Source organism: Episyrphus balteatus, chromosome 3 (genome assembly GCF_945859705.1).
Source record: "Episyrphus balteatus chromosome 3, idEpiBalt1.1, whole genome shotgun sequence".
Classification (NCBI taxonomy): Eukaryota; Metazoa; Arthropoda; class Insecta; order Diptera; family Syrphidae; genus Episyrphus; species Episyrphus balteatus.
Genome location: NC_079136.1, coordinates 76172670 through 76190812, shown reverse-complemented (window position 1 = coordinate 76190812; position 18143 = coordinate 76172670). Strand labels below are relative to the sequence as shown.

General features: G+C 32.7%; 1 protein-coding gene across 1 annotated transcript; it reads left to right on the top strand.

The window, feature by feature from the left end:
• LOC129913716 (protein neuralized) lies at positions 1-17798 on the top strand. Its single transcript, XM_055992522.1, has 4 exons — positions 1-93; positions 214-332; positions 15746-17361; positions 17422-17798. Exons 2-4 carry the CDS (start codon positions 242-244, stop codon positions 17677-17679), a joined length of 1965 nt encoding a protein of 654 aa, XP_055848497.1. The 5' UTR covers positions 1-93; positions 214-241; the 3' UTR covers positions 17680-17798.
• Positions 17799-18143: the final 345 nt, after the last annotated feature.

Below are 18143 nucleotides of genomic sequence, written 5' to 3'. Positions count from 1 at the left end.
CAGTTTCATCTTGTTCTTGACCATCGCAGGGAAGATAAATAATTATGCATAGTTAAACAAATGGTAACATTTGTTTGTAAAAAAATGCACAATGTAATGTTCGCGCAAACCATAATTCAAAACTTTTTAATTTAAAAGTGATGAAAAGAAATTATATTCCTGCAACATTTGTTTTAATTGTTTTATATTGAAGCTGTGTTTTTGTATTCTTAGTTACTTACAATAAAGTAAAAAACTCAAAATGGATATGACGGTAGAGGAATCAAAAGATAAAATAATTAAAAAGAAACGAAATCAAATATTGAAAAGGATTAAAAAACATCTCGGAATTGGTTAGTATTAAAATATTATGGTTTTAAATTATCTGTAGAATTCTGTTGCAGCTTACATTTAATTATCTCCTAAATTTTTCCTTTGGACCTTGATTTTTTTTTGTTGTAGACAGCAGCTGCAGCTGTCTCAATACAATGGGATAAATATAGATATATATGTTGTAGTAGGTACTGTCAAAATTTTAAAGTGTGAACACTACAAAAGGGCCGGAAATGTAGGCTGCAGCTGCTGCTCAAGTAAAAGTTAAAATTACCTTGTTTTACAGGTTTGAAATATTTAAGCATTTAATTCAGTGGGCTGAAGTTGATAAATGATTTTTTTAAGGGACACATAGTGCAATAACTCCAATTTATCAAATATATGTAATTCTAATACCAAAAAAACACTGGCTGACGCTAAAATATGTCTTCGTTGTCCAAAGTCTAGTAAATAAAAGTTTTAATGGGCTGCAAAATATACAATGAAATGTTCAATTAATTACATTTTTTTCACTAACTTTGGAAATTACTTCCAAGTTCGAGTTTAAGGACAAGTTGAGAATTCGTTTTTATCATTCTTCTTTTTCATCTCCAGTATGAAACCTAAAGTTGTCAAACTGAAGTGCTTACAAATATTCGCAGGTACCTATCCTTTCGGAAGAAGTTCCGAAACGATAGACCGCATATAGAAATATGCAACACAAAAGCCTGTCCAAATTTATTTTTTAGATCTTAGTGACCTTATACAACAGGGAAATTCAGGACAGGAATAATATTCTAAAAAGCTAGAGCCGCTAGGTTGGGTCAAGATAAGAAAAAAAAAATCGTTCTTAGTTAGACCTTCAGACTTTTTGTATTTATCTGTCAACAATGAAGAATTTTTTGTCGTTTTCGATTGGTTTCACTCAAGGATTAACTCATTCTGTTGAACTTTGAAGCAATTTTTTTTTTTTTTTCAAATTTCTCTAACTCGAAACATTTTCAATGAAAATTTTTGAAGAAAAAACATGTTTTTATTCCTTCTAAAGGACTTTGCACATGAGAGCGACCAACGAATGAACGAATGGACGAACAAACGAGATTTAACACATTTCTACGACTCAATTTCAAACAAAAAATGATTCAAATTATAAGAAACCAATTGATACTAATGTTAGAATACTAAAATTTGCATTTTGTTTGCTAAAATAAGAAAAATTTGTAAAAACAATTTGGTAGTTACGAATTGCAGTTTGGTTGCTACGAATTGTCAAACTCCATTCGCGTTCCTCATACCATCCACACTACAACGAATAAATTGTTCGCGCGCGACTTAACCTCAAAATTACTCTTGTTTTTGTTTTCTATTATACAACTCATCGCTGTCTGCGAATTGAAATATTAACTCATGTGAAAGATATGTCAAAATATGCGACCATCCACAGTTCGCAGTTCGTAGTTCGTAGCTCATGTGCAAAGTCCTTAACGTCTAACTCGAATTTACCGCTAACCAATTTTACTGTCCCGTGAAAATTCGACTTTCACTTTTTCCGTACTAAAACTGTGGTTTTATATTCTCCTCCACCAAAGGAGCCTAACTGCATCAAAAAATGTTGTACTTAAATTAACTTTGATAAAATTTCTAGATTGATCGGGCTAAGAAGGAGTCGGCTGTATATCTAGAATAAAAGTTCATTCAAAATGGTAGTTAAAAAAAAAATTATTTTAAAACTAATAGCTTTTTTTTTGGCTTTTCTGAAGTCAATTTACAATTTGAAAGATAAATTTATTTTTTACCGCGAAAAAATTGTAATTTTTTTTACAATTTTTTTAAGTTTATTTGATTTTTATTTTACCAATGGGAATAAACTTCTGGCATTGTAAAAATGCATATATCTTAATAATATATATGGGGCATGTTATTCCAATTCTTATTCGTTTAATATTCGAACATAAACCATAATGCTCCTATTAGAGCCACTGACTTACATTGGCATGCTTGAATGACTTAGCTCGTCGTTGGGGAGGGTTCTTGTAAGTTAGTGAAACTCAAGAATAACAAATTATTAAATACTCATGCCAGGACTGGACAAGGACATTCATATATATCCTTTACTTTCTAAAATCTTAATGTTATAACGGACGGACATTGTTAGACATTGGCTGGTATATAGATGTTTAATACCGAGTACATTGATCCCACCCTGCGTTATGCCTTGGTAACACTGATACTCATGTTTTGTGCTACCCCTACTAATCATTTTTGACTCACCTCGCTTAACCTATCGACACCCCATCAATCCCTCAAATAAAATGATTTAATTTTTCATATTAAATTTTATAAATTTTATTATACTAATTCAAGACATTTTGTTATCATTAAACTAAACCGTTAAAGAAAATAATTGAAAGTTGTAACCAACCATAAGAAACTATTAAGACAATGAAACCACAATTGGTTGCGGATATAATTTGTAATTAGGATATTAAGGATAATTATTTAATATTATTGAAAATTGAATAATAGTATTAAGATATGTATTGAAAAGGAATTAAAAGTAATAATGGATATATTTGTTGCGAGTTTTAAAATATAACAAATTAATTAAAAGACACTTACATGACTCCTCGATGATGTGCGCACAAAATCCAGGTCCTGTTGAGCTTGATTTAAATTTAATTAAAAGTTCTCACAACAAACACAACAATTATGATTAGTAAGATAAAGTATTAAAATTCAAGTAACAAAATTAGTAAAATAGATAATTAGATAAAATTAGTAATTAAACAAAAGTAGGAAAATTGGAAATTTTAAGTTAAAGTATTTAAATTAGTCAATTATCAACTATAACAAAGGCAAAGTTTAATGTTTCTCGAATTGAACAGGAAACCGGCACTATTTTATGTTCACAATACCAGATTTAATATTATAAATCTTGGAAGAATTGTTTTTTTTTTTTTTTTTTTATTTCCAGATTGCGTTAGCAACTCTTTTCTCAAAGTATTGGCTCTGATTTTGTAACACGCAGTTTTAAAACGATTGTATTTAGTTCTAGGATTATTTCTCATTTAATAAATTAGCCGATTCACATCAAGGATATCGGATACTGCGTCTGTCGCAATTCTTATTTTTTTGAGAATCCCATAGACCAAATGGACGGATAATGCTCCTTGGAGCCGCTTCTAAAAAGTCTTCCCTTTTCTTTATTCCTCTCAATTTTAGATTTTTTTTAGGAAAGCTACAGAAAGAATTTCTTTTATAGAAATTATGAATCGAAAATAATTCGTATCTTACCTTTATTTTGAAGATTTTATTTATAAAGAAGATTTTTTTCTTCTAGAAAATTCTATTTCTTCTTTGAAAGTATTTAAATTTTTTAAATGACTGCCACGTTTGAGAATTATTCGAAAAATGAAAATTTTCCATGTCGAATTTATTAAAATGAAACCTACGCCTACTTGATTTTTTTATTTTATTTTGTTTGTATTTTTTTTTCAAGTGCAGCAGCAACAGGTGTTTTTTTTTACGATTTTGTTTTAATTTTTACAAAGAAATGAAATCCCATTCACAACAAACCTTCTTTGTTTGTGACTTTAGGGAAGCAAACAAAAAGGAAAAGGAATGGGTATTGTGAAATTAACGTGTGGCTCGACCCACGAATAGCCGGGCGAAATTTAAGTTAAGGTTTAATATCTTTCGCGTGAAATTTACCTATATATTCGCCATTTAACTTTTCTAATTCGTATAGGCAATTTCCAACTCTTTTTCGAACTCTACATTTGAGAAATTTATGACAAAATTTAGCATTACGGGCTTCAACAAAACTGCTTTGTTGGAAATTCCTTCTGTAAACCTCTTGTCCAACTCTGAATTCAATAGGCTTTGACCTTGTATTATACGTTTTGGCCGATCGCAAATGGGCTGCATCTAAATTTTTTGAAATGTTGTCGCGTATTTTAACAAGTCTATCTGAATTAGTAATGACATTAATAGAAGGTTCTCTTATACATTCCAGGTCATTTAATATACCATATGCGGATGCATGTTGGATCATATTTTGACCAAAAGTAGCAAAGTAGGGAGAACATTTTATAGCGTTGTGATAATCACTTCTTAGTATAGCCGTAATTTGTGAGAGATATTTATCCCATTTGGTGTGATCGCGTCCAATAAAACATCTTAATTTTGCAATAATTTCTCTATTAGCTCTTTCAGATACATTGGCTTGAGGAGAATATAAAGCTGTTGTAACATGTTGAATGCCAAATGTATTCAGAAAAGCAGCGAAGTCTTTGGATATGAATTGACGACCGTTATCACTGTGCAAATATTGTGGCACACCTACGAAATTGAAAACCTCGGATTGCAGATAGTTAATAACATTTACGGAAGTGGCTTTCTTCATTGCCTTGAGGAAAAGAAATTTAGAGAAATGATCGATGACGATAAAGATAACCGAATTGCCATCTTTAGTCCTAGGATATGGACCAAGGAAATCCACATAAAGCCTTTGGAACGGACGTTCCGTTTTAATTTGGTTTCCCATTGTCGGTCGAAGAACTTTGCACGAAGCTTTTACTCCTTTACACATGTCGCAAGAATCTATGTACTCTCTTACATCATTAGCCATACCTGGCCAGAAATATTTTTGCCGAATGCGGAAAAGCGTTTTGGCATGCCCGCCATGACATGCAGTTGCGGAATTATGCGCATTTTCAATGACATCTCTAGTCAAGTTTTTCGGAATCCAAAGCATCCATAAGCTATCTTCCTCGTCAATTTTGCCCTCTCTAAATTTAGTTCTTTTATAAATGAAGTTTTCAGATACACATAAATCCGGCAGCATATCACTATTGGCCTTGATTTTTTCTCGTAGATCGACGTACTCTTTACTCTCAAACTCTGGAGAGTTCAAATCAATTTCTTTCGGTATGTCATCGAGACTAAGTTCTTCCATGTCTGCTCTCGAAAGGGTATCAGGCACCACATTGAGAGATCCTTTCCGATGCTCGATTTTGAAAACAAAAGCTTGCAGCTTCAAGCTCCACCGAGCTAATCTACCATCTAAATCCTTAAGTGACATCAGCCACTTAAGGCTTGCATGATCGGTTATAACTCGGAAAGGTAATCCCTCAATGTAGGGCCTAAACCTTTTCAGACAAATCACAGCAGCAAAACACTCTAGTTCTGTCACCGTGTAATTTCGTTGTGACTTATTCAATTTCTTGGAAACGAAAGCGATTGGCCTCTCTCGACCCTCATCGTCTAACTGAAATAAGACTCCGCCAACGCCAACACTAGATGCATCACATTGAATTGTAAATTCTTTTGTGAAGTCTGGTTGTACGAGTACTGGAGCTGAACTGAGTGCCGCCTTCAGTTTATTAAAACCTTCTATTGCAGCTGGAGTTAACTCAAATTTCTTGCCTTTCCTTAGACAGTCCGTGAGCGGCCCTGATAGATCCGCAAAATTAGCAATAAATTGCCGGTACCAACCAGCCATACCGAGAAATCGTCGGACCTGGCGGTCGGATTTAGGTAAAGGGAAGTCAGTCACTGCCTCCACTTTAGACGGATCTGTTTTCAGGCATCCATGTCCTACAATATACCCTAAATACTTTATCTCGGTTTGGCAGAATTTACTTTTCTCTATGTTGATGGTCAGCCCAGCATCTCTAAGGCACTTTGAAACCTCTGAAAGTACTTCCAAGTGTTTTTCGAAACTTTCCGAGCAAACAAGAAGATCATCAACATAGATAAAAACAGATTCGCGTAATCGTGATGGTATGACTTTATCCATAAGGGCACTTAGAGTCTGCGACGCATCGCACAACCCGAATGGCATAACGTTGAATTGCATTAGGGGCATTCCTGGAACTGCAAAGGCTGTTTTTTGTTTATCGCTTTCCTTTAATGGAATTTGCCAGTACGCATTTTTCAAATCAATCCCAGAGATAAAGTGAGTATCTTTGACTCTACTTAACAAACCATTCATATTAGTCAGAGGATAAGCACTCTTTCTAGATTTACTGTTTAACTTTCTGTAATCTACACAGAATCTCACTTTACCTCCTTTATTCACAAGAACAATCGGACTGGACCATGGACTATCACTTGGCTCTATAACCTTCAATTTTAACATTTCCTCGATTTCCTTGTATGCCTGTTGTTGTCTCGGTGGTGAAAGAGGATAATATTTAGATTTAATAGGAGCCGCATCACCAGTATCAATCGAATGAGTGATTAAGTGCGTGCGACCTAACCCATGTTTTGTAAATGAAGGAAAACTTTCTACAACTTTGTCGAGTTCATATTTTTGAAATGGGTTTAGCTTATGGAAATTCGTTGATGTCGAAGCAGAATTATCAATGCAAATTTCAGATATAATGTTCGGGGCAATTTGGAAATCTTTCCAGAAATTAATACCTAAATAGACTTTTTGCTGCAAAGACGGTACAACATAAAATAAAATATCTTTGGATACTCCATTGAATGTTACAGGAAGTTCACAAAACCCAACAACTTTCTGTTTTGCACCATCAGCAGTGTTTAAAGAAGATTTGATTTCCGTGATTTTGAAATTATTGCGTTCTATGAATTGGAGACTTTCCTTTCCGAGAGCACTTACTGATGCTCCGGAATCAAGAAGAGATAATATTGTCTCTGTACCGAGTTGAATATTAATAAATGGTCGTACTTCAGTGTTCGTGCAGATTGTTGTTGATTCAATTGTTAAACGATGACTTTTGCGCTTCTTAAATCGTTCGCGAGCTTTCAAAATCTGTTTGGAGGGTTCAGAATTGAAAATTCTCCTACGCACATTGTCATAGTTCAACTTTCTTTGATGTAAATTAGTATGAAATGCGATTTCGTCCGATGGTGAATTCGTGGGAGGAATTCTTTTTAAAACTGTAATATTTGTATTAGGGAGATTGGAAGACCTATGGTCATCGCAACCCGTAATTTTTATCGTTGGCTCGGGAAAGTTGGGAATGAGCGAGTGTTCCCGGCAACCTTCTCGCCCAACAATCGGTTTCCCACCAAATGCCTTTTGCATGTGACTGTCGTCACATTTTTCGCACCGCATTTGTAACAAAAGAGGTTGCGTTGTTCTACGGGACATTCAAAAAATGAATGTCCAATAGCATCGCAGTTCCAGCATTGGTATTTGGAAGTATCGACTTTCCGTTCATGGCTGAATGCATCTACATTAGGATCATTATCATTATTTTCTACCACATTTTCATACTCTGTTTCTTCAATTTCATTTATATTTGGTTTAGGTCTATGAGCAGTCGAATTCCCTTGACGCAATAAATGCTTTTCAGCACGTCTTGCGATTTCACGAAGTTTTTGTAAATCGATATCATCATAAGCAAATAACAAGAAACCTAATGTTTCCTTTGCGTTACTTTTAATTAGTTCTATGAGTTTTTTGTCACCCATAGGTTCTTTCAAACGAGAATTCATCGTTACTAAAGCTGTGAAGAAGTCATCAAAAACCTCCTTTTGACCTTGTCGGCGTTCGAGCATTCGTACGAGTTTGTCATGATCGTTTTCGACGTGACTGAACTCACGTATTAACGCTTCCTTAAATGATTCATAAGAAATGTTCTGATTTTGTCTTTGTTTTGAGAAAAGCCAAAACCATCTTTCAGCTTTATCTTCTAAAAGGAGATGAAAGAATGATAATAAGTGACTCCACGAACATTGAGAGCGTTCTTTTAAGGTTTCTACCTTGAATATGAAGTCATGGACGCTTCCAACACCGTTGTAACATATTTTCCATTTTTCGATGTTACAACTTTGATCATGTCTGGCAATGGAAGGTAACGTAAGTGGATTTGATGGTGATGTTTCAGGGAAACCTCTAAAATTCGGAGAAGAAAAGGAGAAATTATCCTCCCTTGTTTGATTTCGATTAGCGCTTTGTCTAATCGCTTCAACCTGATCGGTTATATTATCTTTAAAACATTTGAACTCGTTCATGACTGTTTGCTGATTACAAATTATAGTTTGTTGAAGAGCTGATATTAATTTATTAATGTCATTTGAATCTAAACTTTTCGATTTAGTTTGGGTATCAGAAGGTTCGGTCATGTTTTGGATTTTGGGTGGTTGAAACAATAGAGAGGTGGCTCCTGATGCGTCGGTCAAATTATCAGTTTGGTTCGGTTGTAATACTGAATCCGATAACTGAACAACAGGAATTTCTTTTGGCGAATGAATTACCTTTGGTATCGCACCAGTATTCTTTGAAGTGGTAATTTTTTCGTTATTATGAGAACTATCATTTAAACTTGCAAGATTTTTCTTTGCAGAATTATTCTTCTTTTTATCAGAACGTTGCATTGTGTAACTAATTTTATGAATTTGTCTTCTGTTCTTCTATTTGAGACTGGGGACGTCCTGGGTGTCGTAAAGGGGTGAAGCGAGTTATTTTACCAATGTCTTAACAATATTTAATTTTCAATTTTAAAAATTTGATTATAGCTACTTTAATACGACTGTTTCGTACTAAAGGACTTATAATCTTAAAACAATAATCTTTAGTTATTTTATTTTGTCGCTATGCATAAACAGCTTGGGCTGTTAACTACAGACTAACAATACTAAAACAACCTGCGCTAACAAAAGGGAAAATTATTAATATTACATGCATAAATTCTTCTGACTGGATCTAAAGAGTTTGACTATGTTATGGAAATCGACAAATGACTATTCATGGCAACTCGTTATCAAATCGATTAATAAACGGGACTCATGAATGTAAAAAGTTTCTACTTAAAGCTAATACGTTGGGCGCCATATTTGTTATTCCAATTCTTATTCGTTTAATATTCGAACATAAACCATAATGCTCCTATTAGAGCCACTGACTTACATTGGCATGCTTGAATGACTTAGCTCGTCGTTGGGGAGGGTTCTTGTAAGTTAGTGAAACTCAAGAATAACAAATTATTAAATACTCATGCCAGGACTGGACAAGGACATTCATATATATCCTTTACTTTCTAAAATCTTAATGTTATAACGGACGGACATTGTTAGACATTGGCTGGTATATAGATGTTTAATACCGAGTACATTGATCCCACCCTGCGTTATGCCTTGGTAACACTGATACTCATGTTTTGTGCTACCCCTACTAATCATTTTTGACTCACCTCGCTTAACCTATCGACACCCCATCAATCCCCCAAATAAAATGATTTAATTTTTCATATTAAATTTTATAAATTTTATTATACTAATTCAAGACATTTTGTTATCATTAAACTAAACCGTTAAAGAAAATAATTGAAAGTTGTAACCAACCATAAGAAACTATTAAGACAATGAAACCACAATTGGTTGCGGATATAATTTGTAATTAGGATATTAAGGATAATTATTTAATATTATTGAAAATTGAATAATAGTATTAAGATATGTATTGAAAAGGAATTAAAAGTAATAATGGATATATTTGTTGCGAGTTTTAAAATATAACAAATTAATTAAAAGAAACTTACATGACTCCTCGATGATGTGCGCACAAAATCCAGGTCCTGTTGAGCTTGATTTAAATTTAATTAAAAGTTCTCACAACAAACACAACAATTATGATTAGTAAGATAAAGTATTAAAATTCAAGTAACAAAATTAGTAAAATAGATAATTAGATAAAATTAGTAATTAAACAAAAGTAGGAAAATTGGAAATTTTAAGTTAAAGTATTTAAATTAGTCAATTATCAACTATAACAAAGGCAAAGTTTAATGTTTCTCGAATTGAACAGGAAACCGGCACTATTTTATGTTCACAATACCAGATTTAATATTATAAATCTTGGAAGAATTGTTTTTTTTTTTTTTTTTTTATTTCCAGATTGCGTTAGCAACTCTTTTCTCAAAGTATTGGCTCTGATTTTGTAACACGCAGTTTTAAAACGATTGTATTTAGTTCTAGGATTATTTCTCATTTAATAAATTAGCCGATTCACATCAAGGATATCGGATACTGCGTCTGTCGCAATTCTTATTTTTTTGAGAATCCCATAGACCAAATGGACGGATAATGCTCCTTGGAGCCGCTTCTAAAAAGTCTTCCCTTTTCTTTATTCCTCTCAATTTTAGATTTTTTTTAGGAAAGCTACAGAAAGAATTTCTTTTATAGAAATTATGAATCGAAAATAATTCGTATCTTACCTTTATTTTGAAGATTTTATTTATAAAGAAGATTTTTTTCTTCTAGAAAATTCTATTTCTTCTTTGAAAGTATTTAAATTTTTTAAATGACTGCCACGTTTGAGAATTATTCGAAAAATGAAAATTTTCCATGTCGAATTTATTAAAATGAAACCTACGCCTACTTGATTTTTTTATTTTATTTTGTTTGTATTTTTTTTTCAAGTGCAGCAGCAACAGGTGTTTTTTTTTACGATTTTGTTTTAATTTTTACAAAGAAATGAAATCCCATTTACAACAGGCATTTCACGTAAAACCAGCAACGAAAAATGTGGTAGGTCTTCAAATTTGTTCATATTTGGTATATGTATTCCTCAATCGATTTAAAAAATACATCTGGAAGGATTTTGAATTTTAAGCCCTGATAGCGGAGTTATGGGCTTCTAAAGTTTTGAAAAACTCTGGGAAGAGTTTATTTGAAAAATTTATATAAATTAAACGAAGCGGTAACAAAAATATTTTAATGATGGATTATATGCAAAATTGGACGTGCTTTTCAAATATGAAATCTAAACCGGAAATAGATTTATTTTTTCGACAGAAAACCGGAAGTTGGCACTTCAAATCCAAATTTAGGAAACTTCGACCATTTTGATATTTTTTTAAATAGTCTTAAAATAAAGCTTATACAATTTAAAAACTACATGCCAAATTTCAGAGTGGGATCTCAAGCCGTTTAGAAGATACATAGGTTTTAGTGAGGGGTCTTCGTGCATGTAAAACCGGAAGTACCCAGTTTTCTCTGCTCTGACCCAGCAGTTTGTACCACCCCCAATTTTTTTTTGCCCATTCGATAGAGCATTGGCTGAATATCATTATCCTGATTTTTCGCACTCGCGAAATTCACCTTTCAGCCGCCATCTTGGATTTTAGTTTTTGTTGAATATCTCGATTTCTATTTATCCTACATAAAAGTTGTGTATGCAAAAAACGTAGGAAATTAAATTTCGCGTCTTTTATGTTAAGAAAACTTTTTCGATATTCTTAATATTAAAAAAGTTGCAAGCCAAAAAAGAAAAAAAAAAACGAAAAAAATGACAATTTTAAAGTTTTGAGCACTTTTTATCAAAATTATGAAAAAACTTTCCGAGAAAAGATTATTCACCTTAAAATTCTCTACAACTCTGCTATACATTTTTTTTTTGTGTAACGCTATAAACACAAACGTTATTAAACTTTTTTTGTTAAAAAATGCTCTTTTTTGTTTGTGTTTTTATTTTTACATTTTTCTTAATTTTTTTTTACCAAATATTGAATTTTAAATGATTAGTAAGTATTTTAGAGATTTATGTTGCAAGAGAAAATTCAGGACCTTTTTTCATAATTTTGATAAAAAGTGCTCAAAACTTTAAAATTGTCATTTTTTTCGTTTTTTTTTCTTTTTTGGCTTGCAACTTTTTTAATATTAAGAATATCGAAAAAGTTCTCTTAACATAAAAGACGCGAAATTTAATTTCCTACGTTTCTTGCATACACAACTTTTATGTAGGATAAATAGAAATCGAGATATTCAACAAAAACTAAAATCCAAGATGGCGGCTGAAAGGTGAATTTCGCGAGTGCGAAAAATCAGGATAATGATATTCAGCCAATGCTCTATCGAATGGGCAAAAAAAATTTGGGGGTGGTACAAACTGCTGGGTCAGAGCAGAGAAAACTGGGTACTTCCGGTTTTACATTCACGAAGACCCCTCACTAAAACCTATGTATCTTCTAAACGGCTTGAGATCCCACTCTGAAATTTGGCATGTAGTTTTTAAATTGTATAAGCTTTATTTTAAGACTATTTAAAAAAATATCAAAATGGTCGAAGTTTCTTAAATTTGGATTTGAAGTGCCAACTTCCGGTTTTCTGTCGAAAAAATAAATCTATTTCCGGTTTAGATTTCATATTTGAAAAGCACGTCCAATTTTGCATATAATCCATCATTAAAATAATTTTGTTACCCCTTCGTTTAATTTATATAAATTTTTCAAATAAACTCTTCCCAGAGTTTTTCAAAACTTTAGAAGCCCATAACTCCGCTATCAGGGCTTAAAATTCAAAATCCTTCCAGATGTATTTTTTAAATTGATTGAGGAATACATATACCAAATATGAACAAATTTGACGACCCACCACATTTTTAGCTGCTGGTTTCACGTGAAATGCCCCATATGTGTTGTGCTGTAATATATTTTTTTACGTTTGAAGTCAATTTGTGAGAAAATTGTTTCTCCTATATACAGTGCGGTTCACATGGTTAGACGCACCAATTTTCATTTACATAAATTTCATTTTTTTGAATAACCAAAAAAATTGTATTCATTAGAATGGTTATTTAGTTCTTAATAGAAAAACAAAAAGAAATAGTGGGTGAGTGGAAGTTAACGGTCCTTTTTACTACTTCTTGTCTCTGATGTAAGAAAAAAGGGCACTTTTTTTGGTTCACATGATTAGACGCACACCTTAAATTAGTTAGTTTGGCGAGATCTAATGCGCTGATTTGATTAATTTTGGAAGATTAAGCATCAAGGAGTAATGTTTTAGTGATTTTCATTCAAAATCTGTAAAAAAAAAGTTCCGAGCGCGAAAGAAAAAGGGAAAAATGCCGCGTTGGATTCCAAAGGTGTTTCCATAAGCACCATTGCCAAAAAATAGGATGAAGTGAGCATTTCGAGAGGAATTATTTTTAAGACAGTGCCTCCTATATAATATAAGCTTTAACACCTCTGGAAAAAAGAAAATGTATAAGAAAAGCTTCGAATTCAGCCCTATCCACGAGCAAAATTAAAGAAAAAACTGGGATAACGGAAAGAACATCAACTTTTTGGGAAATTATTTTGAGTGACAAACATCCTTAATTAAAATAGAACCCAAATATAGTCTCTAAAAAACGTTGTTTGAAAAGAACAGCGGTTTGTTTTTCTATTAAGAACTAAAAAACCATTCTAATGAATACAATTTTTTTTGTTATTCTTGTACACAAAATGAAATATATGTAAATGAAAATTGGTGCGTCTAACCATGTGAACCGCACTGTAAAATCTTGTCCCTCACTTCTATATATTTTTCTCTTTAAATATTTAAGACAATCTTTAATATCATTTAATTTATGAAATTCAAAAAAATGTTTGTTTAAAAAAAAAAGGCGAAACAGCAACACCGGCAATTTTTAAACCATAAAGGTTAAAGTATTTTTAATTACCGACGCACAGTGCGGTATTTTGACCTAAAACGTGGTTAAATTTCTCAATTTTGGCCCACAGGATTAAGCTTATGTCAACAGGTAGATAACCAGGCTACTTTTTAGTGAAGTCTATCTATAATTTGGTCAACCCAGTTCGCGACACCATCAGTTGCAACTTGCACAAATTGGATAAACACGATTTTTTTGCAATTTTTATAAAAAAAAGTGAACTACATAAGTGTTTGTAAGGTTTGAATTCTGGAATAAAACATTCGTAAGCGAAGTATTAAAATACTCATTGTCAATTTGGCTCCAATCGACCTAAAATTTTAATTAAAAAAAATGCAAATAAAAAATTTTAATGCAAATAAAAAAAAAAAAAAACAGTTTCCCGGGAAAATCAGCAAACTCGTCTTAGCAAACACCAATGTCAAATCCTTTTCAGCTTGACTTTGAACAGCTGTAACTGGACAAAGTGATTGTGCTACCTTATTCATTTCATTAACTATTGGACATCTGGGTCTGAACACCCAAGGAAAATCTAGACAGCAGACTTTTTAAATTAAGTTTATCCATGTATTATATTTATTTATATATTATAACTTTGTCATTGTTTAACGTTTGTGCCTTCGTAATGACTTTTTAGTCATTTGGTGTCTTTTTGATGTAAAAAATGTGACCAAATATTTTTTGCCAGGTTTTAGACTAAAATACCGCACACACGTTTAAAAACAAATCAAAATCAGAGCTGTAATTAGCTTTAGTTCGCGATTTTCACATACAAAATCGATAACAGTTGTGTTTTATTTTCCTCGTAATCCAGATCAGATCATTGTTATTATTAGATTTACAACAAAAGCAGGATTTTGTTTTGTTATTGTTTCGCAAATAAATACCATCAATTTATTTCTGTTATGAGTGAAGCGACTTTTCTAAAAAAGTAACACTTTGCTTTAATATGATTCGTACGTCACCAGGCGGTCACATTTCCATGCGATTTGTATTATTATTAAATTTTTTTCTTTTATAGTTAATAAAAAATCATAACAGTTTTTTTGATGGTCTACTATTTGAATGTTGTTTAATTTGGAGCACTTAAAATGATGTATCGCGAATTTCTTGCTTGATTTGTGAATCATAATCTAGCAAACTCGTCTTAACAAACACCAATGTCAAATCCTTTTCAGCTTGACTTTGAACAGCTGTAACTAGACAAAGTGATTGTGCTACCTTATTCATTTCATTAACTATTGGACATCTGGGTCTTAACACCCGAGGACAATCTAGACAGCAGACTTTTTAAATTAAGTTTATCGATGTATTATATTTATTTATATATTATATATTGTTTAACGTTTGTTCCAAAAAAAATTTGTATATCAATAGCTGTGTTTTTTTGGCATTGCTATCCGTATCCGCAGTTATCGTTTACATGCATTAAAAAAACACATACCTTCCGATAGGAATAGAAGCTAAACCAAGCTGCGGATAGAATTTTGATGAGGTATATAAGTTTACGTTTTCCTTACTCTTGGTGCGTGCATATACATTTTTTTTCGGTGTTGATATTTGGGAAATCCTACTGCGGATAGATTTGCCAAAAAAACACGCCTAATGTATCTTAGAAATAAGTTTTAAGTCAATTGTAAATAGCAAGTTCAATAAACCAAAATTGAATTGATTCATTTCATTAACTTGAGCTCCTGCAGATTGTAATTCTGTTATTATTTCATCAAATAGTATGAAATGTTCCATAAGGGATATTTCCCCTTTGAACATGAAAGTTAAAAGCCGTTTTTGCACAGATAACTGTGTGATTAGGCTCTTCCTCTCACAGTTCTCATAGTGTTTCCGTATCATATCTAGAGGTGTCTTTGCTTCGGTAATCATTTCAATCAAGTGTTTTGTAATGCAGCCTTTCGCCACATGTTCCATCTTTCGCTGTTATCCTGTGTCCTTATTCACCCTAGTTTTCCCCGTTAACTGGGGAGCACAAAGCATCGAAAAAACATAAAATTACTCCATTAAATAAACTTTTTATTATTTTAATTTCAGCTCGTCGTGAGTCTCACACCTGCTCTAATCAAAACAATTTGCCACCATTGCAATTTCATAGTGTTCATGGCGACAATATTCGAATTTCTCGTGACGGTACACAAGCGCGGCGATTCGAAAGCTTTTGTCGTGCACTTACATTTAGCTCTAGACCAGTTCGCATAAATGAAAGAATATGTATGCGTTTTTCTGAAATCTCCAACAACTGGAATGGCGGGGTTCGTTTTGGATTTACAAGTAATGACCCAGCTTCACTCGAAAATTCACTACCCAAATATGCATGTCCAGATTTGACAAACCGTCCAGGATTTTGGGCAAAAGCTCTCCATGAACAATATTGCGAATTGGATAACATATTACATTACTATGTTAATTCAGCTGGCGATGTTATTTACGGTATTAATGGAGAGGAAAAGGGAATAATTCTCACTGGAATCGATGTACGTGGATTACTTTGGACAGTTATTGACATCTATGGCAATTGTACGGTAGTTGAACTTTTAGATGCTCGTTTATGCCAACAACAATCTTCAACAAATGCATTTCCATCAAATCAAATAAGTCAATCTAATAATTCTATAAATAGTTTAATGACGCCAATGCAGTCCTTAAGCGTTTTAGATAATAAAGCTAACTTGCCACAGTTACAATATCACATAAGCAACAAACTAGTGCCGTTGCCTTTTCACACTGCTAGAGGTCGAAATATTAGATTTTCCTCTGACAATTTAGTGGCAACTCGCACCGAAAATGATTTTTGCCAAGGATATGTATTTACTTCTAGACCAATACAAACTGATGAAACTATAGTAATACAAATATTGAAAACCGATCATACCTATGTGGGGTCTCTTGCATTGGGTTTAACATCATGCAATCCGGCTTCGCTAAATCAAAATGATTTGCCAGATGATTCAAATTTCTTACTCGATAGACCTGAATATTGGGTAGTAAATAAAGACATTGCATTGCCTAGTAATAAAGGTGATGAAATTTCACTTTGCATATCAGCAATGGGCGAAGTTACAATTAGAAAAAACTGTGGTACGCCTATAGTATTAATGCATGTAGACCATCGTTTACGACTTTGGGCATTTTTCGATGTTTACGGATCAACTAGAAGTGTTCGTGTATTTCGTCAAATTTTTCAAAATCTTCATCCTCAAGTTAAGTTACCATTGCAAGTTGATGGTGGAGTGGCGGCGATGGCACATCGCACAAATACTAGCGCAGACTCCATAAACACATTAATATCCCACTCATCTAGTTTAGTAAATCATCCTCTTTCGTCCTCTGCTTCAACTACATCGATGAATGTTAACAAATTATTGCATTCATCGGAACTGCTTGGCAGTTTAAAAGCATCCTTAAATTCTGCAACTCTTGATGGCAACATTTCAATGCCAACAGTCGGTCAGATATATTTGCCTTCATCGTCAAGTGATATGATTCAAGTTCAACCAGGTGGAACAGTGCTTGTTGTTAATTTACCACCAACTACATCCCGAGCCAACGAATTTGATTATAGCAGTGAGGATGTAAAAAAACATAATCAGCCTACATCGACTTATTCAAGCAATCCAAATGTATCCTCGTTTAAAAATAAGTCTATAGAGGTAAGGTATAAATTTTATTTATGTTGATTTAATTTAATTGTTTTTAATTGTCTTATGCAGGCAAATTTATTCATGGGACCTCAGACCAACACTACAAATTTTAATCAAAATCTTGAAGAAAAGAAAACTGATAAGGAATTACCTGTGTCTGAATGTACCATATGTTATGAAAAGAATATTGATTCTGTCCTCTACATGTGCGGTCATATGTGCATGTGCTATGAATGTGCGATTGAACAATGGCGGGGAGCTGGTTGTGGACAGTGTCCACTATGTCGGGCTGTTATACGAGATGTTATTCGTACATATACAACATGATAATAATATGAAGGGTCCAGAGGAAATCGACGGCACAAATTCATTCAGTTTATCCCACAAATCTTAAATATAAGTTTATTTTCTAATATTTTTAACTAGGCGATTTGATTTTAATTATATATATTTTTTTTTATAACATTATTATATAGCACTGAAAACAAACTACTAGACCTCATGATAAGTTTAATTTTAATATAATAATGTTTTTGTGCCGTGTTTCTTGGACTCTCCACAATTAAGTTTAAAGCATTCTAAATTTTATTTTTATATTATACCTTCTGTACAACAGTATTCATTTGCGAATATAAATCTAATTGAGTTGTTGTTCTTGCACGTAAAAAAAATTATTTTTTTAAAACCTACAAAATTCGGATATTCTCTATTATTATGTAACAAAAAGAGACAAAACATTTAGTTATTATGCTAAAAATGACCCTTTAGCTTAACTCTCAAGGCAAAATTTA

Coding starts and splice junctions, on each gene's coding strand:
- LOC129913716 (XM_055992522.1), top strand. CDS start 242: ATGGATATGACGGTAGAGGAATCAAAAGATAAAATAATTAAAAAGAAA. Junction 333..15,745: donor TAAAAAACATCTCGGAATTG/GTTAGTATTAAA, acceptor TTTTAATTTCAG/CTCGTCGTGAGTCTCACACC. Junction 17,362..17,421: donor TTAAAAATAAGTCTATAGAG/GTAAGGTATAAA, acceptor TGTCTTATGCAG/GCAAATTTATTCATGGGACC.